The sequence below is a fragment of the Copidosoma floridanum genome, unplaced genomic scaffold (genome assembly GCF_036245765.1).
Source record: "Copidosoma floridanum isolate Cflo_tuat_1 unplaced genomic scaffold, Cflo_Japanese_pri ptg000037l, whole genome shotgun sequence".
Lineage (NCBI taxonomy): Eukaryota > Metazoa > Arthropoda > Insecta > Hymenoptera > Encyrtidae > Copidosoma > Copidosoma floridanum.
Window position 1 is genome coordinate 722227 of NW_028321914.1, and position 24841 is coordinate 747067.

Below are 24841 nucleotides of genomic sequence, written 5' to 3' on the forward strand. Positions count from 1 at the left end.
AACAGATTGTCAACAAGATGGTACAAAAAAATTCCGGGAAAATTCATTTTCCCAGTTGATTGCTGTTTCCTCCTAGTCTATAGCCTGCTGGCCAGAGAAACTAGCAAGGGGTCATGAATTCTAATCTCGTCGAAAACTACCGAGATTTATGCTCGGGCTTTTTCGATAGAATAAGTAACCAGGATGCGGAAAACCACTTATTCGATTTTTAAGAACAAAAAGTGGATTTTTCTGGTGATGCCTAGACCTTTAGAGGGGGCTCTCTTTTCGAAGAAAAGCCAACACCCGACCCATCTAATGGAATTAATGTCGGTTTTAAAACGGTCAGGACAGGGAGTTAAATGGTTCATTAGAAATATCCTTTTATGCATTAAAAGCTTGAGTGTGCTTGAGACAAGCTCTGCTCACTGTAAATAGTACCCAGTAGAATTGATGATCGAGTCGAGAGAAACTTTGCACAGGGTTCGCACGGAAGACTCGCATACTTGGGAAAAATGAGGATAACTAGGGACAGAGAACCAAGATGGTAGATATTAGGGATATAGGATATGTAAAAATCCTGCAATGAGTATATGCGGTAAATAAATACTGAGTTATAAGTACTTCACTGGAATTTATATATATATATATATATACACTGTTAGAAAAATATGTATTAAATTTAATATTTATGTATTGGAAGCAAGTTTCATAAACCAGTTTTGAGGTTTAAAAACACAATATTGAAATTTAGTAAATAGTTTATGGGTTTAATACCAATAGAATATCGTAATTTTAAGAACTATATCTAAAAAATTAATAAAAAAGAGTATTGATTATTTAGGTATCAATATGTAAAAGTAATAATCATTTGTATAGTAGTTAAAAAACATATCTTTTAAAATAAAGATGTAGGTGTTTAAAAAAATTATTAAAATATTATAAATATTTAAGAAAAAAATTTCCTTACGTTTATTATTAATGCAATTTTGTTGATAGCTGTAAACGTATGGACACTTAAGTATTTCTTATGTATTTATGTATTATGCATTTAAATAAGTCATGATTGTCGAGAATTTCTTAATTTTTCAAGTATTCATTATGCATTGTACTATATATGTATGTATACGCAACAATTAGTTATAAAATTCGCATTTGATAATTTATAATAATACGAAAATACCAATTTCATGACTGAAACAGAAAAAAGGGGTGGATTAATATTTGTCGTAGCGGGGTCTTGAACCCCTGATCTCTCGCACCGTAGTCCAGTACCTTAGCAGCTCACCTAAACTTGAACATGAGCGAGGAAGACAAAAACTTGTACATATATAATCTAGTTTCATTACTTTTAAAATTAATAACTGTATTGCAATCATTCCAAAGAGATATTGACAATTATGTTTTAATAAATTACTACATAAACACCAATGTTGCCAAAATTTAATATGTTCATCCATAAAAATATAAAAATCCACTTAATGTTTAAATGTTTTTTTTTATTAATTTTTCTGTGTCTTGATATTTTGAAGTTAGTAAAAAATTAAAATTTATTAAATTTTACGTTCGAAGTATAGATATTTTTATAAATGTCAATAATCGGTAGCCAAATTTCATTTTCAGTTAAGTTTCATCGATTTTAATACATGCTTTCATCAAGTTTCAATAAGTTCCTCTAAAAAATGTATAATATCCTGTATTAAATTATTTTAAGTAACTAAATTATGAAACTTGTGTTAGAAGTGTCTCTTAAATATCTTTTAAATTCAAGAACTTTTTTAATAATAAATAAATTTTATTATGAATGTTGATAATCGGTAGACAAATTTTATTTTCAGTTAAGTTTGATTGATTTAAATACATGCTTTTATCAACTTTCATAAGCTTCTCTAAAAAATTTATAATACCCTATTTTTAAATTATTTTCAGTTACTTAATTATGAAACTTCAGTTACAAGTGTCTTTTAAATATCTCTTAAATTTAAGAACTTTTTTAATAATAAATAAAACTTTTTATGAATGTTAATAATCGGTAACCAAATTTTATTTTCAGTTGAGTTTCATTGATTTTAATACATGCTTTTATTAACTTTCATAAGCTTCTCTAAAAAATTTACAATATTGTATATTAAATTATTTTCAGTTACTTAATTATGAAACTTAAGATACAAATGTCTCTTAAATATCTCTTAAATTTAAGAATTTATATATATATATATATATATATATATATATATATATACTATTCTATATTTAAACAATGACAGCTACGACATAAATAACCAAAAAAAAATCATCGCAGTTTCATTTGTTGCAAAAGCTTATACTTTATGAAAATTTGTTTAATTAACTTCTCTACAACCACCGTTTACAAATCTTATAAATTTTTACATTATTTTTAATGCCGTTTTTTCTAATACAAAACACTATTAAAACGCATATGTTGATAGAGAAACTAATAATTATTATTTTTGTTGTATCTGCGAAATGTTATATAAATTATATTAAATAAATATTTTTTACGTTCGCCAGTTCTAAAAATAAATGCCGTTCCACTACTGAAACGGAAGTTTAAAGTTCGACTTGGCATTAATACTTTTACTTAATTTTTATTACCTACAAGCTAATTGCAACGAAGATTGTACTACGATAACTCTTTAACTACACGAATACGAAAAAATCCAAAAAGTATTTAACAGCCTGTGTTATCTGAAATATCAATAGATGATACTTGAATAGTAAGTACAATAAACATCATATATATTCCCTAAGTGGCACAAAACTATTGAAAAGAACTATAAAAATTTCTTCAATCAATTATATGATCTTCACGCATCTGTGAGCAATTAGGAAACGCTACATATTCTAAGCATAGTAAGCTTATGTCTACTACGAAACTCTATTTCAGTTGTAAGACAATTACCATTTCTAAGATTGTGGTCTTATAAAGTTGCTGAAAAAGGCTATTGGAAGTTTTTGGTCCACGCGCATCTGTGAATGTTTAAAAAACTTTAAAAAGACTCTTTTACTATAAATTGGCTTAGTAAAAATATTTTTCCTAGTTTAGGCATTTTTCTTACATTTAGACGTTTATTGCGCCCCACTAGGAAAAACAAAGTTCACACCTTGTGCAAATCCAACTAAAGCAAGCCCGAAGAGTCCCTCGAGCCTAGTGTTTGCCTTAAGCGATATGAGCCACCAGGTAAAACAACTACCATTTTCTGATAACCGCAACATTTTAACAATAGACAAAGCATTGCTTATAACTATTGTAATACAAGAAAATTAATTATATACTATTGCGCACTTAACGTGTGAAAAAAAAGTCCTGCACATTTTTTCACTTATTCATTTGACGCTTTTTTAAAATATATTTAATGTATCCACTTTTAACTCTAATAACCGTTTGATTTAATTCATATTTGCAACTCTTTTATCATGAATTCGTGTTTGATAATACCTGTCATGTAACTTTATTACTTGTGCTGTGGTACGATGTATGAATAGAAAAAACTTTGGCTCAATCCAGCCTATACTTAATAAATTATTTTTTATTTCACTGATACTCTTGAAGTTCTTTACCAAATAAGCTTAAATTATTGAATATGTTTGCGATACACAAAATAGTATCGCCTAAAATTTGCCGTCATTTCAAACTATATTTAATACCCATGAAAAAGACATTACTGCATAGGAGTTCGTACGTAGGTACAAAAATTACAACACTATTTTCTTTTCTAGGATCATTAGACTAACAAAAAATCAAACACAGTCTCATGTCTCACGAGGCAGTAGTTACGTGCCAACGTCCGCAAATGTCACATCTGCGTTTATAATTAGAATTCAACTGCTTTACAGAAAATAAATTAATTATAAGCTGATTTTCGCAAGCAGTGCCCTTTTAATAAAGATCGACGACAAAATAGTAAATGGCACATGGTTTGAGCAACAAATCTTCTCGCTTGAGAATTTTTTTTTTGCGTGTTCAAAGTCGGGAAACGTGATATATTTAACTGGCTGGATATTCGCAAAAAAAACCCTACAATTCTGGGTCCTTGAAATCAGTGAAAAAATAGCGAAAATTACGTGGTTAAAGCAACAAGTTCTCTCGTTTGCACATTTTCTCTAGTGTGTTTCAAATTTGAGAAATGCTATATTATGTACTGTTAGCTTAATATTCGCGAAAAAAGCCCTTTTAATTTTGAGTAAAACCTTTAAAGATCGGTGACAAAATAGTATATAGCACATAGTTTAAGCAGCAAGTTTTTCGCTTGCAGATTTTCTCCAGTGTACCTTAAAATTGTGGAACGGGACAAGTGTCTATTTTTAAAATTTATTTTAAAGTTCTTATCATACCCTTAAGAAGTAGCATTGAAGCTATTCCACTCTATTCTATTTATAAAACTTTTTTTTTTCTTTAGAAATAAAATGACGTACTAATTTTGTGTATAAAAAAGCTTTTTTGAGCCTCCCAGACCACTAATAAAATACATTTTTTTTCGTGTCTTACGAGCTTAGTCAAAGATACTTTTTTGATCTATGTTTAACAAAGGATTACAATAATTAAATGTTTCCTAAGTTGCGGTCATTTCTTGTAAGTTGTGTGCATTTCTTACAATACATTTTTTGGTGTCGGTAATTTCAAACTTTTACAAATTTTATTTTCTTATTCAAAAATTCAATTCAATTGAAAAAATGTGTTATTTTTCTTATCGGTTGTTAAATCTTCAAAAAAAAATTTTTATTGTCATTACAAATTTCATTACCGAAAATATTTTCTTAGGAAACATTATAAAATGTTTGGTTCTTTAAAAACAACTGTGGTTTTTGAAATGCACTTATGAATTTAAAACTCTGTTTCGATAACTCTGGAATCGTAAATCACAAATTGGAAATTCTTGTATTTTTCGTGAAAGTTTTATTAAAATGAAATACCTGCCATTGATATATTGTGTAATTTTATCATACATTTTTTTGTCTCTTTGGCCTTCAAGCTTACGAAAAGCTCTGTTGGATCCTTAATGTATATCATCAAAAATATACTGAACACTTAAAAGTAATACACAACACTGGCCATAAATATGTCATTTATATTTTATTAATGACTTATTATAAGGCATAACCATTAAACTGTCAACTAAAATTTTTTATTACTGGTATTAATTTAACGTATATTATTTTTTAAACTATGACACAGGCTCACGAAACAAAACAAAAGTGTCTGTGCAATTGACCAGACCTATTCGCTGTGTGCAGTAATCTAAAACAGCGCCACCTGCACAGCAAACAGGAGGTGATGCTGGATAACATGGTTACATAGCTTGTTATTGGCTTCAAACTTTGTTAGTTGTTTTTTGTAGTTTTAATGTATTTTTGATACTTAAAGTATAGATTTTCAGTGTTCAGAATTTGCATTAAACAGAAAACAAAGTTTCGTTATGTTATTCACTTATTTTTTTTTTTAACTGTCAGAGAATCATTGTTATCTGTTTAAAACAAATACTTGACACTGAAAATCAATACTGTAAGTATAAAAAATGCATTAAAACTACAAAAAACAATTAACAAAGTTTGAAGCCCATAACAGGCTATGTAATCATGTTATCCAGCATCACCCCCTCCTTGCCATGCAGGTGGCACTGTCTAAGATTACAGCACACAGCGAATATATTATTATGTATTTTTCGACGCTAAATCCGAATTTGCAATAACAAAGTAGGGTCCAGCTACTTTTTTATGGGGTTCTGCTCGAAAAACCTCATTTTTACGGTTTTTTCATGGTTTTTTTTTTAAATAAAAAAAAAGTAAAGAAAAATTTTATTTTTTTGACTTCAGAATCGGATTCTACGGAAAAAAATACATCGAAAACCATGTTTTGAATTTTTTTTTTACGGAAGTTTTAACCCACCATACAGTGACGAAAAGGCAGAAAATCGTGAAAAGTAAAAATTTGTTTTAAATTTGATTAAAATGACATCAAAATCAAGTTCTACGATTTTAAACCGATTTATAAACATTGAAAATACTCCAACGAGGATGTTTGAGGTCGCTGATAACGAATTTTAAGTCATTTTTTCAAAAAGCAACTCCTAGTTGGCGTAAGTGGACAATAAACTTATAAATAAATATTTTTTTTCAAAAAATCGATGTTTTGGATACTGTTCTGGAGCTGCTTTTCCACTACATAAATCACAAAACTAGAACTTTTTTCGACTCTTTATCATAAAGTAAGACTTAGAACTTATGTAAAGCGATATTCATGAACTCCATTATAATATTTTTAGCTTCTTTCAAGAAGTGCTTTAGAGTTCTAATGGGTTAATCAATTGAGTTTGTAGAATTTTCGCTAATACTTCGCAACTTTGATAGTGAGATGTTGGATACTAGATATTGGCGATATCTATTTTTATTTTTGTCTTCCAAAAAAATATTTTAAATAAAGTTTTAAAGTGTTTTACGCTTACGCACACGTTCTTGTCAAATGACCGTGTAAAGGATTTCTGACACGCTTTTGATCTCTTTTTGAAGATGTTTCTCTCTTCATCATCCAGCAGTAATCTGCCAACATATTTATACCCCATCGTCCTTGAAACATGCGTTCAAATTCCTTCAAGTCTTGGTGAAACCTTTCTCCTTGCTCCTCAATAAAGTACCAGTTGTTCTCAAGAAATTGATTAATATGTGAATCAAGGAAATAAAGCTTTAAGGCAGCCTAGTTTTGCAAAGTTGCGTACCATTTTTTTTACAATTGTTTTGTAATTTACATCTTTAGTATTAACCAAAAATTTTGTTGATACATCTTTAAAACTAGACCATGCTGCTTTCTCATCATCTTTCATAGTTCTTTAAAAGTTTTCATCTCTAAATAGAGTACCAATTTCAGGTCCATCAAAAATACCTGCACTTAGTTTCATATCTGTTTTGTGGTGAAATACTTGGCTCACATATTCGTAGCATTCTCCATCTTGGTCTAATGCCTCGACAAATTGTTTCATTAAACCAAGCTTTATGTGAAGAAGTAGTATCAAAATTTTGGACGAATTAACAAGTGGCTCTTTTACAATATTTTGTTTTCCAGGTTCAAATGACTCTCTTAGTGTCCAAATTTTCTTTTTGTAGTGGTTTTCTCTACTATCCCTACTATTAAACATACACAAATGACAAGGATATTTTGTAAATTCAGATTGTTGCTCAGTATCATAGATGAAATTTTAAGTCTCCACATATTTGCCATTTATGTTCCTCGTATTTTATTTTTGACAAACCAATTTAATGTTTGAATACTCTTCTTTAAGCACAGTTGAATGCGCTAATGGTGTAGGAGCGTACTTATTTGTGTTATGAAGAAGGACTGCTTTAAGGCTCCGCTTCGACGAATCAATGAACAGGCGCCAATCCTCAGGTTTGTATATACCTGGTTTTATTTCGTCAATAAGTCCTTTTACGTCAATACAGTAAACTAGCCCTGAATCTTCTTAAAAATATTTTCGATAGTTTTTCTCTCGGTCATGATATTCACTTACTTTAGTTCCCTTTGTCAGCATATTTCGCTTTTTAAAGTCTGAAGCCATCAATTCAGATTGCTCTTTAGATAGGCCAGCCTTTCTAAATAAATCATTCAGACTCTTTTGATCATATTTTTTCACAGATTTTTCCACACCTTTGGGTACATATTCTTCATCATCATCTAAAGAGAGATTTTCTTCACTTTCGTTGGATTTGCTTAGATCTTCGGATGATGTGTTATCGCTTGGTTCAGTTTCTTTCACATTAATCTGATTTGTCGAATGATCGTCCACATGCAGAATCTAAACCTGTTGTAAAACTATCTCGCTATTCTTTGTTTTTTAATCCTTCTATAAGTTTTTACTTGGAAATTTGACAGTTTGAGAAGTAGAATAATGAACTTCTTTATTTAAGTGTAAGTCATACACTCTTGTTTATCAAAAGTAGCAATCGTTTTTAGCTTTTGTTATCGTGATGAACTTGAACTTTGCAATCATTAGATACTCTCTGCAATTTGGATAGTTGAATTTAACTATCTAAAGTTTATAACTTATATTGCTACTCAATAGCAGTACTATCAAAAACCTGCTGCTACGAAAACGTTGGCCACGATGACAACTGCCCTGAAAATGGGATGTGTAGAATGATTCGTCGGTCCAACTGTTCGTAGTAACGAAACCAGCGAAGGCGCGCCGTCTTGCAGGGGAGCGTTAAGATGTGAGAATGATGCCGTAGTGTGTCTGACGAGTTGATATTGTCCTCTTAAAGGTCAGAAAGCTTTCATACTTAGGCCTGATAGGGTATGAGAGTTATCACTCCTAGGACGGCTGACTCACCTGCTAACGGGACCGGATTCTTAGCATGTGGGTTTGAGATATAATTTATGACACATCACAATTCCTCATCTTCATTTAACTCCGCTGGCACTTCTAGTAACAAATCCAATCATGAATGCACTGGTAATCCTAATAACTTTTGTTATGTATGTGCAAAATTTGTTGGGTCGAAAAACAAAAGAAAAATAATAGAAAAAATATATGATTCGTATCAAGTATGTTTTGACATTGAGATTTCACAGCAAGACAAAAGTTAAGTACCACACTTTACCTTTAAATCGTTTCATATAATGATGAGTCGAGTGACTAAAAATCAGGACAAGACGTTCCTGAAATTCATTGCACCAACAAAATGAAAAGAATCAGAATATGAAAACGATTGCTACTTTTGTACAACAAAAGTAGGGGGTATAGCTTATATAAAGAAAAAAGTAGTACATTATTCTAATCCTGAAACTGTTAAGTTTCCAGATAAAATCCTTAAAGAAGGTTTAGAAAATAAAGAATCACGAGATAGTTTTACAACAGGTTTAGATTCTCTGCATGTGGACGATCATTCGACAAATTAGATAAATGTGAATTATAGAACACTATCGAAGTTGCGAAGTATTAGCGAAAATTCTACAAACTCAATTGATTAACCCATTAAAACTCTAAGGCACTTTTTAAAAGAAGCTAAAAAAATTATAATGGAGCTCATGAATATCGCTTGACATAAGTTCTAAGTCTTACTTTATGATAAAGAGTCGAAAAAAGTTCTAGTTTTGTGATTCATGTAGTGGAAAAGCAGCTCCAGAACAGTATCCAAAACATCTATTTTTTGAAAAAAAATATTAATCTATCACGTTTATTGTCCACTTACGTCAAGTAGGAGTTGTTTTTTGAAAAAAATGACTTAAAATTCGTAATCAGCGACCTCAAAAATCCTTGGTAGAGTATTTTTAATGTTTATAAATCGGTTTAAAATCGTAAAACTTGATTTTGATGTCATTTTAATCAAATTTAAAACAAATTTTTACCTTTCACGATTTTCTGCCTTTTCATCACCGTATGGTGGGTTAAAACTTCTGTAAAAAAAAATTCAGAACATGGTTTTCGATGTATTTTTTCCCGTAGGATCCGATTCTGGATTCAAAAAATTAAATTTTTTCTTTACTTTTTTTTTATTTGAAAAAAAACCATGAAAAAACCGTAAAAATGAGGTTTTTCGAGCAAAACCCCATAAAAAAGTAGATGGACCCTACTTTTTTGTTGCAACTTCGGATTCGGCGTCGAAAAATACATAAAATATATTGGTCTGGTCGATTGCACAGACACTTCAGTTTTTTTTTCGTGGGCCTGTGTTATTATTTCATTTATATTCTAAATAAACATCTTTTTTAAAGTTTTCTTACTTGTTAAAAGTTTTGAAAATTTCTCTTATAAATCTCACTATTTTTTTTTTTTAATAGCTGTTGTTATGAAGAGGACCATAAAACATGTTGAGTTTTCATGTTCTAAATTTTTCATCATTTTAAGGCATTTGTGCTGATATAATTTTATTAGTATCTTCTACAGTAATTTTTTCATTATTAGGATGCATAGTCATTGAAATATAAGCGTGTAGTAAGCCTCTTTTTTAAAATTAAATTATATAAATATGAGATGCAATTTTTCCAAGTAAACTGTTTGTTCGTGGAAGGGCTTTTTCAGTTTCCAGCGAAGCCCAAACCACGTCGAAAACAGATTTTGCGAGAGGATAAACCGACAGCCCAGACGAAGAAAAGCTAAGCTCAGATTTTGCTATTTAAATAACATTGAGAAATCTGAGCTAAGCTTTTCTTCGTCTGGGTCGTTGAAACGAGATATTCAAAAGTCTAAATTAAAAGCGGCATTTCTTTACAGTCCGTTGGTATACGTCCATTTGCTGACCGAGTTAAGCGTTCAGCTCAGCAACGGTGCTTCCTTGGACTGACTGTGCTACGCAGAGCATATAAACTTTTATGTGAATATTCATGAAGATTCAGGTTTAAGTAAGATTAGATTAGACAAAAATAGTTTATTTAGTCTCTACAGATAACAACCTTTGAACAGATTATGCAAGAACATCGCTCATTGGTTGACCTGATTCAACCAAAGGCCTCTTTTGCTCGCTCTGACGCTATAAAAAAGCACCATCGAGAAGCAAAATTGGTCTTTTTACGTCTGTCACCTGCCCTGTAAAGTATTAGTCAACTCTTAACTCCTGCAACTTGTAACATCTTACCGGACACGAACTTATTCGTGTAGTTTAAGAAACCACTAAAAATTATTCTACGAAGCATTAGGGAACTCCGAAGCAGCAGTAACAGCAATCAGTTATAGATGTAAGTTATTCATCAGTAATATAATTAACACCAAAACCTTGTTTAAGTGATCTGAATAAATTGTATTTACAAGAATAACTTTCAAATTTATAAATATTTAAACATTAAAGATTCATTAATATTATTTACATTATTTGAATAAATATTTTTACTCAACTTAAAAGAACAAATAAAGCTCACGAGCTGAATCCTCCGAGACCCACGAATGACACTTAAATAAAACGGTTAAGATCATTCTCTAAACAAGTCTGGTCATAACATATATATTTGTGTAAAAGTAATTTTGAAGGGTCATTGCACATAACCCCTTCTACTTCCCTCGCCCTCTCGTAGCCCTCATCTTAGCCCCCCTCTAAATATGGTAAAATTCCAACAGTTTTTACGTAATTTTTATTGGGTTAAATTTTTAGTTACATAACGATTAAGGTTGGATTTATTACATTTCCTCCTCCCCACAGCCCCCCGAATACCCCCACGGTTGACACGTAGCTTTCTTACAGAATAAGAAAAAGTTATCTCGTTTTTTTGATTATTTTTACAGGCTTGACTTCTCGTTGAGCTTCCTCACAGCCCCTCAAAGCCCCTCCCTTTCCCCCGTGATTGCCTCGCTTAATTTTTTGTAGTTTTCTTTAGCCATGCCACTGGGATAACATCTGTTGATTTCCCACTACCCATAAGGCAAAGAATGTTAGCGTTATAGTTTTTAATGAGTTTTAAAACTCTATTTGAATCAATATACAGACTCTATTAACTATGAAAATTGTGACGAAAACATGTATTTACGCTGTTTGTGACTGTAAGGTTTTGAGTGCGGAGTATTTATTTCTTGTTAATATCATTAAATAAATATCTTTAATTTGTACGTACATTTCTTACATAACATGCTATATCTACACGCAGTATTGAAATTTTTACATTCTAAAAATAGAATTCAAATTTACTGCCTACAAGGGATTCAATTTAGGCACATATTAAAAAAGCATTATACGTATCAGATACACTATCGAATTGCTTATATCCCATGAAACTGTACATACCCTTGATTTTGGTTTTACCTGTGAAAAAAACATGTTGATATTAGCAAAAATTTAATAGCATGTACCTTCAGTATATAAATTATTACTCAACTGTGTTTGTCAAGTATGTGTGACGAAAGCTTGTTTTTGTGTGTAAGCAGAAATAGATTGCGAATATTACTTGTGTCCCAAAAATAATACATGTAAAAATCGTCTTAATTCCGGTACAAAATAAAATAAATGTATAAAAAATATTTCAGTCGTATGTTCACAACGTACTTTTGATATATGTGGAGTACATTTATGTACAGGGTACAAGTTATTAACGCTGCAAAATGGATTAAATGAGTAATTTTTTAATTTTAAATAATTGAATACTTTTTATTCTTTGACTTTTTGCGCATTACTTACAATACAGACTTTTATTTTTATTTTGAGCCACAAAAAAAAAGTTTTCTGAATTTGTTTCAGCAACTGAATTTTAAACAAATTGTACTATTTTTGATGTTTTGTGGAAAAAATAAGTTTTAGTAGCAAAAATACAATAGATAGCATAGTTTTTTTTAGAAGAGCCCCGATGGCTCAGTGGTTAGCGTGCTAGCCTTCTAGCCCGAGATACTCGAAAAGTCGTCGGTTTGAATTCAGTCGAAAATTATTAAAATTTTTTTTCAGGCTTTTTCAATGGGATGAGAACCCAGGATTCCAAAATGCCACTTATCTGAATTTCAAAACAAATAGTTGATTTTTCTGGTGATGTCTGGACCTCTAGGGTCTTCCTTTTCATCATCTACGTTTACGTCTACCGGGAGCTTTGCAAAGGGCCTGCACGAAAATATCGCATACTTAAGGAAATAAAAGATGGTATCCACGGAAAAAAAAACAAGGAAGGTAGAGATTAGGGACGTATAGGATACGTAAAAACTCTAAGTTGAAATCTTAATGCAATATCAGTATATAGTAAAGCAAAGGAGCAAGCATAGTTTCTTTAGAATTATTTAAAAAGCTAATCGATTCAGCGCCTGAACAGGCACCACTACAAATCAATAATACAGTCGAATACAGAATTTGTGTTTATCAGTATGCAACAATGTTATCGGATTTCATTCGGCCTTGTTATAAAATAATTCTATAGTTATGAGTTCAGAAAAAATACTTTGTTTTGAAAATCTCATAAATAATAATTTTTCAAGAAGCTCCTAGCCCTAGGATTATGATATCAAATTAATGAATCAACTTCACCAGATACTTTTTTCAAATTTTATCTTTAAAATTAGTTTTCTCTATATTGTTCGTTTGCAAAGAAATACAAAGGGTTTAATGACTAGTCATTACATTATAGCAATACTAATGCTAATACGATACAGTCACCATGATATAATTTTTTTACCTTTATCAATAGAGTAATTAACTTACTTTTGTTCAAAAAAGTTTTTACTGGATCATCGTTTCACTAAAGTAAACCAAACAAATCATGTGTATATGGAATGCAAAGTCTTTAGTGTCATTGTTTTATCGTTTTAGTTTAATACTTTATAATAACCACTGCTATGTATTTGAATGATGTTTTTATTTATTAATTCCTTTTAATTCATAGCTTAAGGTAGAAAATCCGTGGACCGAGTTTATCAAGCGAGTGAAGTACTTCATTTAGCGTATTGTGACAGTCTTACAGGTTATGGCCGTATGCTTTTGTAACGGGAAGAATATTAATCAATAAACTAATTTTTATTTAGTGCCGTCACACCATAATTTGAAAGGACCAAAATAAAGTATGAATTTTTAAGATTTGTACAGTATTTTTTATAAAAATAGTTTGATTTGTTACGTATGTCTTCAAAGCTGTTATTGGTATAACCCATTTAACCTATGTTAAAAAGGGTACTTTGAACTTAAATATCTCAAAAACCAATCCCGATACCCTAACTTTAAAAAAATTTTGATAACATGAAATAATTGGATGTACAACATACTTGAAATTCAAAAAAAGTTTGATTTGTTAGTGACGACGGATTTTCTACTTGAAAAAAAATTTATTCAATGAAAATGACGTCTACAATTTAACTTTTCTTATTTTTGAGATGTACGGCTAGATTTAATAAATCTAGACATTTACTAGGGAAATACAGCATATATAATGTGATAAGGTTTTGTTAAATGAAAAGTAGTAAGAAATTTTAAATCTCATTTTAATACAATATTTATTATGTATTAATTATAATAATAATTTTTATAATATTAGAACAGTAATTTGTAAGGTACTTAAAATAAAAAAAGAAAACACTATCAAAGTTAAAAAAAACTTGTTCATAATCTATTTCTGAGAAATTGTGATGTGAAAGCGTAGAGCCTCACTAGTTTATACATACAAATATGTATGCGCGCGCGCGCGCGTGTGTGTGTGTGTGTGTGTCTGACAAAAAGATGAATTACGATTTTTACAATAAGAGAATAACAGTAGCTCATTCAACCTAACTACACTTTTTACCCACTAGCTCCAGTAGTATATTTATGCTGTCAGCTTAAAATTTATCAGCCCGAATCAAAGGATTGTAAGATGTATTCTCTAAATCAATCATGTATTTCAGGTCCATCGAAAAAAATCGATTTTTTTTACCATCAGGAGTTTTAGGCAAATAAATATTGATTTTGAGACTAGAAAATTCTCACAAATTATATAAAAAAATGTATTTAATTTAGATTTTTGAAAGACTTAGTGAGGTTCATTTCTTTTATCAAAAAAGATATCTAATGCACTGTAAGCAAGACTATCTTTTGTGTAAAATAATAGTTTTAAATAAATCTATTTTTTTAACTTTTTAGCTTTTGTCTGATTAAACTAATGTGAATTTTTATTTCAGGCCTCAATGGATCTTCCTCCAGATAAGGCCAAACTTTTAAAGCAGTATAATAACGAGAAAAAATGGGACATCATATGTGATCAAGTAAGTATTACATTAGTTTTTGACAAGTAGGGGGAGACTGGGTACGGTTGTGCCAATTTTTACTTGAGAGCCCGTAACTTTAAAAGTATGACACTCAGTGAAATGAAAATTGTTGGGTATGATAAATTGAAGACTTCTCTACATGTCTGTATAAAAATTATGACTGCAGGTACAGCCGTTCACACGTATCACAACCGATCATACCCCAGAGGCGCTTGTGACAATGCTTGGGGACCGATGTGACAGGTTGAAAAAAGTGCATTAGAACCGTTTTAAATTACTTTCATTGTATTTTACGTTAAATATAATGTAACAGCACCTTGTTTTTGGAGAATTTAACATTAATTTAATTAAAGGCATAAAATTTAAAACATTTTATGGCTTACATCTACTTTTGAACAGTATAATTTATTATTATACATATTATATCTGCTACTATACCCAAAGTGTATATCCGCGCCACGTAGTAGGTATTTTGACAACGGCTCTTTATTGAAAATAACCACGTGGTTTTACCACGTGGTAAACTACATAGTTTTACCACGTGGTTTACCACGTAGTTTTTGTCTCAAAATGCCACATGGTTTTGTAATACCACGTGGTTTTTTCACCAAGAAGCTTAATAGTTTTCACAAATATTACTTTCTTCTTCCTAGTTCTATTGATAAATTTTTTTCTTGTCTTGTTATATACTATCGAAATAAATACTTTCACGAACAATTTTCTGAGCGATTTTTGTTCCTCTATTGAAAAAAATCACGTGGTTTCACCACATGGAAAAACCATGTGGTAAGCCACGTGGTCTTAAATCATAAATCACGTGGTTTTGTTTCAAATTAACACAGGGTTCTGAAAACCACATGGTTTTACTAAATCTATGGGGTTTTTTAAAAACCATGTGGTATTTTTAGACAAAACCACGTGGTTTATGATATAAAACTACGTGGTTAACTACATGGTTTTTCTACGTGGTATAACCACGTGTTTTTTTTCTATAGAATCCTCAACTTAAGATTCCACTCAAGAGGCATCAAGAAATGCTATTAGTCTAGATAATGACCTTGATATTTTTTCTGTACATTAATTGACTAAATAACGTACTAACGTACTAGGAAGCTACGTATACTTTCTTATTATAGACTCCGATTATTGCGCAAGGATACGTTTTTTTAATCTACGTAATAGAAATATCAAGCGATTGTTTACGAAATCTTTGAGTATCAACTCTTCACATATTTTAATATCCGTCATTGTATGATCCACTGGAGGGTCTCTTTAGTTATACAACTTGATTTTATGGATCCTGTTCTCGCAATTTTATAATAGATGCTAAGGCATAAGAGTCTACACGACTATTGAGACATACTATTAACGTATGATTTATACTTTAATACGTATTTACAATAAAGGATAGAAAGAATAGTATACAGTGAAAAATTCTGGATGGCAAGAAACATTAAAAGTATTATTTATTACATAAAACACAATTATTTCTTATCAATTACATTTTACAACAGCTATACCTTGGAGATCATGATAATTATTATTTTAACAGTAATAATAAACACTAATAAATAATAATAATGTCTTAAGTGAGAGAGTAAACTTTCCAACTAACGTATGCCCAGGAAAAAATAATTTAAAAGAACTTATATAAGATCTTATGTCGATTCTTAGATACAAACTTATATGAGCTTTTCTTTGTTATTAATAAAATGAAAAACAAATAAACACTTGGAAGAAACTAATGCCTTTTTACCCAAATCTTCAAAAGCAGAAGAAAAAGCCAGTTTATTAAAAGAATAACTGACTTAGACTGCCAAAAAAAACAATACAATTTAGTACATTTAATTAGTTAAAGCACCCTCCACTGTCATATGATATAGGAGTAGAGATAAGTGATCAGTTGGGGGTGAGGCGGGAAAATGACATATACGAAAGTATTTAACATTTTCCATGATAAAACTCTATATGTAGAGCTCCTTTTGATGCATACGTCCAATAGAAGTAAGTGTACCTATCTCCGTGGCACGTACTGAAAATTCCAACTTAAATGCACCATAAAAAATGGTATACTAAAATTTTTTGGAATTTTTTTTTTTTTAATCTTACATAATCTCTTACGGAGTATTTAAAAAAATTTCATGAAGCTAAAACTGCAGTAGAATATTTTTAAAAAGAATAAAAACGGTATGCTGGTATTACCGTGGTTGTGTACCTATTACCGTGTACGTATTACCGCGGATGTCCCAATCACCGTGTCCGTATTACCGTGGGTGAAGAAAGTTGTATTTGCGGAATATAAAAAAAAATGAAAATTTCACCTACATTTTCTACATGATTTATTAATTGTTTTAAAAAAATTTAACTTTTTCTTGTACTTGCTTATTCATTTAGTAGGAATCTTATACATTTTTGAGCACTCAGCAATAGATTTTCCAGAATAGATACTTTTCAAAGCTAATTTTAATGTCTCTGAAGAGAAACACTTTTTGTTTTTCTTTATTTCGATCGATTTCTTGCCTTTCTTCCCTTTTTTAGTTTTCTTCATCTTGGTTACGTTAGATCGACGTGCTTACCTACTAATTGATTACGCGTTAACTGTCGTGCGTTCTGTAAGTTTAGGGTTATGTTTACGTACGCTCACCGCAGAAATACGTACACAATCAGTTAATGAGCGCGTTGTACGGAATACCGTGGAAAATAATTATGTACTCAAAATATACACAAATATTTCTGTTTGAATTGCATCTACATTAACGTCATTTTAGATTATCAAAATTGAAAAATTATTTTATATGAAAAATTTCTTATTTTAAGCAAGTAATCATCAGTTTTTCAAAATCCACGGTGATAGGGCAGAGCACGGAGATAGGTACACTTACCCCTACTTGCATTAGCCTAGTACACTGAGAAAGAACTCGCGCGTCTGCTGCTCCACAAGTACAGCCGTTGCGCGAATTAACCAAGCAGCCGTTGACTATATCAGTGGCGCATCAACTGCACCACTTGGGCCGACTGAGCGTCCAGTGTGGATCGTCATTACGTACTGTACATAGTGCAGCTACCAAATGTGTCTATAGTCCGTCAGCCAGTCAAACATACGGTACAGCACTTGGTATATGGTACAGCAACCCGTATATAAATACTTACTCTTTTTATAACTATTTCATGTAACGTATAGTGCTTCAGTATTTATTGCGGATGTACGTTAAATGAAAGATGGACCACTTCTTTTAAAGATATATAGCATATTCCGATGACTTTATGAAGTGGTGTCATGATAAATGACCTTTTTTTTAACTCACATAACCTTATTTTTATTAGACAGTACATTTATATTAATATAATGTAAGTGATATTCTTCTCTTACCTTTATTTAAATGAAATAACGGAAATAAGTTTAATTTAAAAAAATTAACAACTTTCACCTATATAAGCTATATTCATAAATCGTTTAGTATGTATTGCCGGGTTGACAGGGGATTTAAGATATAGTGAAGTTTGTTTGAACAGTATACTGGCTACAATAATAAGGAAAACATTTTATTTTTGTTATCAGTCACCGTATGCTGAAATATTTGTTTTTTCATGATAAAAGTGTTAGTATTTGTAAAAAATATTTTATTTCAAATTTTTGATGAAAATGAACAAGTTTTTCAAAATGGAAAATGAAACAAATTGGCTCTCTGAGTCATAATGCGTTTAAACTTATCGCATTTTGATCGACGAATAAATACAGATACGATTTTATTCTCATGCTTAACGTATGGTACACTGTATGATGCAGTACTTGCGCTAGCCTAACAGCTCAACGCTCAAGCCAGTCTAGTGGTGCAGCTGACGCGCTAGTCTGGTGTCCCGTGCGTTCCAAACAAGTGGCAGCTTAACCGCGCCACCTTAAGGACGGATCACGCGCTAGGTTTCTCTCAGTGTAAACACAGCAAGGTTGGGTATAAGAGGAAAAAAGGAAAGGATTTGAACACGTTTCGTCCTATGCATCAAAAGGAGCTCTGCACATAGAGTTTTATCATGGAAAATGTTAAATACTTTCGTATAGTCATTTTCCCGCTTCACTCCCAATAGATCACTTATCTCTACTCTTATATAATACATAATTTAGTGATTGTAATAGTAATTGACTGCTACAATTTGTTCAATCATTCTTAATCTGTTTATATCTGTATATTTATCTTTTACAGCTTGAAGAACAAGAAGTATTTTGTATAAATGATCATAATTTTGGAGATTATTATATTCAATACTAATCATTTATCAAAGATTAGAATAATATTGTCTTATATAATATATTGTAAACAAAATGTAGCTATTTGGCACGATTTCCGTACATTTCTTTGCTGTTTATGCTCGAAATTTATAGTATTATGATTATTTTTTAAAAAGTATTATTATATTTTTCTTGATGTGTACACCGTTAAAAATTTTTCGGCAAAACTTTATAAAATTTCATTAATTTGTATTATTGTATCATTAAACTTTTTATTAATTCTGTAGATTAAGTATACCTATTTATCGTAAGAGTTTATAAAATTTAATAAAATTCGTAGTAAATTTAACAACTTTTTCAACAGCGTACCTTTAATTCGTATTGCAGTATAAGTATTTATATTAATAATACACGTTTCATTTGGTCCACCTCAATATTTTTGTTTTCCTGTAAGCACCACGTTTACAATACCTTTTCTAGATTATTTATTTATTTAATTATTTACTTAAGGGACCGTAGGTGGACCTAATTACAGATCAAATAACAAAAGTTTGTTGCCAAGCGCAGCACGTACAACAGTGTCTACAATGAAGATGCATGCTTCAGTTAATTATAAGTAAACTATGTATATATAATATGTATAGTATAAATAAAGATGTATATATAATAGTCTGTAACAATCATAACGTAAGTAAATGTTTAGAAGTGTATAAATAATTTATAATTCGAAGCTCTGTGAAAATAACAAAATCAGTTGACTATCAATTATATAATGTAGCTTTAGTCCTATTTTTTGGTTTATTTCGCTTTCCCTTCAAGATATGACGTGATTATTTTTAAACTAAGTTTTGAAAAGTGTAAAAATTTTAAGCGTTTCGTACATGAATGTTTCAAACATTTTTGACTAAAATTTTTCATTGTTTTACTACTGCATCTTATGACTTCAGCGTCTTAGTACACACATCTCCAATAGTTAATAATCAACGCTACACATCATGAAAAAGTCACGTGATAAAACACGTTATTTTCGTTAAATTTACGTAATAAAAATTATTATATTGTAATAAGTATTACAATTATCAAAATTATGATAATGATGAAGATAGAGATGATTACACTAGTGGTTATAGTTTTTATAAGGATTGTTATGATAATAATGAAAATTGGGTGATGTTTATGGTCGTGACGATTACAGTAACGAGTATGATAATTGAGATGACTATAATAACAATTAAGATGGTAGTGATTACGATCAGGATGAATTATTTAGGCTATTGATATGATTATGATAATAATTAAGAAAACAAATGCAATGACTGTCATCTTAATAACGATAATAATTGTTGTGATAAAGATGATGTTAACTATGACGATAATTGTGTCCAATAAAAAAAACCATTTGGATTGATATGGATTTTTAGTATCGGGCGATGATTATCATGGCGATTAGAACAATAATACTATTGATAATTTCTATAATTATAATTACAATCATCGCAATCATAAACATTATCATAGTCATTTTACGCCCACGCGTGTATGTGTATGCATTTCAGTCCTAATAAATATTGTAATAGACATAACATTTATTTCAATCTGAAACACAATCATCATTATCATTGTGATTCGTTCAATTGCATTCATCTCATTCATTAGAATAACTATTATTACTATAAAAAAATCATAGTAATCAGTATCTTCATAATTTTATAATTATCATAATCGTTATTATCATTATCATACTCATTTTAATCATAAAAAGAATGAGCATGTTCATTATCATCAGAACTTTTGTTACCACCGTCGTAACTGTAGAAATTATTATAATCATTATTATTATTACTATTATTATTTTGTTATTATTATAGATATTATTATCATCACAATAATTAAAAAATCAGAATAATCATAATTATCACATAATTATTTCAATGATGATTATAGTCTTAATTACGTACATGTATCTTAATAATCCTGGTTTTGAACGGTAATAATTGTAATTACAAGTAAAATCCTACTTATCTTAGTCATGATAATCATTATCATAATTTTGATAATTCTAATACTTATTACAATATAATATTTTTCTTACGTTGATTTATCACGTGACTTTTTGCTCGAAAATATCATGCTATGCATCGTGTGATTGATCACAGTTTAAATCACGAGATTTTTTATGTGACAATTCACGTGATTTTCGTACCATATTAATTAATTATATAATTATCCTTAAAATAATGTAAGACGCTGTAATATATTATTTTTAAATATTATATGTAAAATTTAATTAACTTGAACTAATTATAACTTAAACTGAAGTGTATAATTATTTTGTACTTTTACATTTGTTATGACACAAAAAACCCAAAAAAGACACTCTAGAATATACAAACATCATTCTTGAACATGTATTAACTAGATTTTCAAACTACACACAATATGTAATTCATAGTACATTATATTACAAGGGACAACTTCTCCACTCCGGCGGTGAAGTTGCCCCCCGAGGCGAAGCCGAGGGGTAAACCGCCGGAATGCATTATTAAGTGACGTTCCGTGTAATGTATACTGTTTTTCCTGCAGCTTCGGCCGAAAATTTGTGGTTCATTAACAATCAGAAAATAATTAGCTTCAGTAGTGGTAGGTTATGTTTAGGGCAAAAGTAAAGAGCCTGTATCATCCAATAACATTTACGACCCAAGTGAAGCGAGGGTTGTTGGTTAGTGGATGTTAACAGGCCCGAAATGCGAAAAAGTCGGTCAAAACAATTCAATTTTATTAAAAATCCTTTAAATTTTATGAGGTACTAAATGATGTCGTATAAATATTATTTTTGCTTATCAACAGTATTCAATTATTTATACGCTAATATGATTATTTCTTCGACTCTCGGCATTGGTTGCTGCAAAAGTCAAGAGTTAGATTTTGATGAGATTTTTTAACAATTATCTTATGATTGTTTCTATATTCAGATTTAGGTTAGAAATTTACTACGTTACACATTACCGAAAGAGATAACATGTATTGCACGACAAATTTATGATCACACTCGAGTTCGACACGTGCTCCAAATTTTCTCACAGCTTAAAAAAAAATTAATAAACGCTGCGTAGGTAAATACTTAATACTAATGAACATTTGCACTGCTGCTTACTCTCTCTACCTCTCTCTCACGCAAGGAAAAGTAAGGAGCAGGGAGCTTTTCTTCCGACCCCTCTATGCGATATAAATGTCGCATCGATAGGGAAGGAATATCGGCTTTTGTCCCTATTTACAGCCACTGAAACTCGAACTTACGGGGGAGGTAGTAAGAAAAATATTTATTGTGATTGATGAACTGATTACAGCTTCTAAATATAAAATAGAGATTACCTTATTTGCTATGTTTGTTTGTCTTATTAGATAATCTCAAAAATAGAAAAAAAACCACGTGGTTTTACCACGTAGAAAAACCTTGTGGTAAGCCACGTAGTTTTATATCATAAACCACGTGGTTTTGTCTAAAAATACCACATGGTTTTTAAAAAACCCCATAGATTTAGTAAAACCACGTGGTTTTCAGAACCCTGTGTTAATTTGAAACAAAAGCACGTGATTTATGATTTAAGACCACGTGGCTTACCACATGGTTTTTCCATGTAGTGAAACCACGTGATTTTTTTCAATAGAGAAACAGAAATAGCTCAGAAAACTGTTTGTAAAAGTATTTATTACGATAGTATATAACAAGACAAGAAAAAAATTTATCAATAGAACTAGGAAGAAAAAAGCAATATTTGTGAAAACTATTGAGCTTCTTGGTGTAAAAACCACGTGGTATTACAAAACCACCTGGTTTTAAAAACCATGTGGCATTTTGAGACAAAAACTACGTAGTAAACCACGTGGTAAAACTATGTGGTTTACCACGTGGTAAAACCACGTGGTTATTTTCAATAGAGCTGTTACTGCTCCTTAGAAAAGACTCTTTTGTGAGCATTGTAACTTATACTGACGCTACCCCCGTTTTGCCGTTCGCATGGGCTGCATCACGTCTATGAACATATTGCAATAATATCATGTGATTTATTTGGTGCATTTCTACAGTTTTTCGTATAGAAATCCCCTAATTTGAATCATCGTTTGCCTTTCAACATCACACGCACCTCTTTTTGTTCTTCTCGAACGTCCACGAGGCATGTAAAAAGAAAAAAACTGATTTTACTTGTCTCACAACCGTACCCAGGCAGTATGTTACAATTGAACCCACCGCACTCATTCAAAACCAAAAAAAAAATCACCATGTAAATACAACATAGCTTACATAAAAAGTAACCATTGCTGTTTATGCACTAATGTGTATCTTATAACGAGGAAAAATACTCATCGCTCGATCTGTACATAAAGAGCGATAATTGCAAAAAAAATTTAATGACAATACTGACATTTCACTCCATAAAAGTAATACACGGCCTCTGCAGTCTTTGATATCACACAACTGATGCTATACTGTGAAGCACAAGTGGTCCAGCAGTCCACTCCTTCCCCCTCTTGTATTTTGTGGTTCTCTCTTACAGTTTCGCCAATATGACCACTTTTACCATCGTCCTTCGGCACAACCGTACCCAGTCTCCCCCTACGTTGTAGTTGACAAAAAGCGCATGTTATAAATTTGAATAGAACTACTTCAGCGACGTATCTTTATGTTCTGATGTTATCAAACTTTTCGTTATTGTTTAAATACTTGAACAAGATGTGATTGATATCGTCAATTATATTAGTCCGAATGGTAAGGTACTTACAGCTTATCGCATGAGTCTTACACTCTCAACATTAGTTAATTCTTCAAATTAAGTTGCCTATAATTATTGTTTTGAAGGTGTATTTCTAGGTGTATATTCTATACTCTTGATAATAAATATGTTATAACAAATAATAGGACACATGATAATAGAAGTACTTGTACATTTATTAAACAAATGTAAGATACATACAGAGTAAGAGCATCTGTAAGACAACCGACTTTGCTATACAACCACTATGCCATGACTTATGTCCAAGATTAGTACACACTTACAACCACATCAAACCATACGTTTAAAAAAAGTATTCATGTTCTGCTCCTGGACAATTATCTGTTAAAATTATCGCTTTGTTTTTCAGGTTTATTATTTTGTTCAAATAATGTTTATACTTTGCCATTCGTGTAATATAAAATAACATTTAGTCTTTTTCCAAATTGTATAACGGAACGTACCGTTATAAAAAAGTCTCTAATTATTTTGGAACATAAAAATCCAATGACCTCACTATAGGTTGTCATAACAAAATAGCTCTTAACAGTTGATTAAAATTTTTACTATGCCTAAAGTATTTATATTTATTGAAAGACAACTTAAACGATAATCCAAGTTGCATTTTAAATCTTCAGTATATTAATTAAAAACTATCCAAAGATTTAATTATCTAAATAATATTACTTATATTACTAAAAAAAAAGTGGTATTTTGGTATTACCTACTACCCTTACCATTCTGATAAAAAAGAAGTTACAAAACAGCGTAGGTCTTTGAAATCCCTGACAGAAGCGAAACCTTTTTTAAATATCTGATCAAGAAATTATTACTTATGCGGAATAGTGTAAAACCTGATGACAAGATTTTGACCTCATCCTTTATCACCTTTATCTTCACTTTAGCATCTTAATAAGGCTACATATAACTAACCGTAGAAAAATGAGGTTTTTTTTTAAAGTACAAAGTAACTTTGTTAAAACTTTGTCTTAGTAATTTGTTTATAATCATGGAAAACGCTAATACTAAAGATAATTACTGGCTGGATAAAATAGTAGGTAATGAGATGTGTTACCTGACCTGATTTTTTTTCAGAAATACTTTTTTACCAACTACTTGCAGTTGTTATTTCTGCTTAAAAATTGTATTTTAATAGATTTGTAATCTGTGATGGGCTTCCATTACATAATCAATCATCTATACTTGAATTTGCAGCT

General features: G+C 30.6%; 1 protein-coding gene across 3 annotated transcripts in view; it reads left to right on the forward strand.

Moving 5' to 3' along the window:
- The window catches only part of LOC149373154 (formin-like protein), a 119505-nt gene that overhangs the window by 67350 nt on the left and 27314 nt on the right, over positions 1–24841 (forward strand). For all 3 annotated transcript variants that reach the window (XM_089597801.1, XM_089597802.1, XM_089597803.1), the window contains one exon: positions 14541–14624. In XM_089597801.1, coding sequence (XP_089453927.1) covers positions 14541–14624 — 84 coding nt within the window. The remainder of the gene's footprint in view (positions 1–14540; positions 14625–24841) is intronic.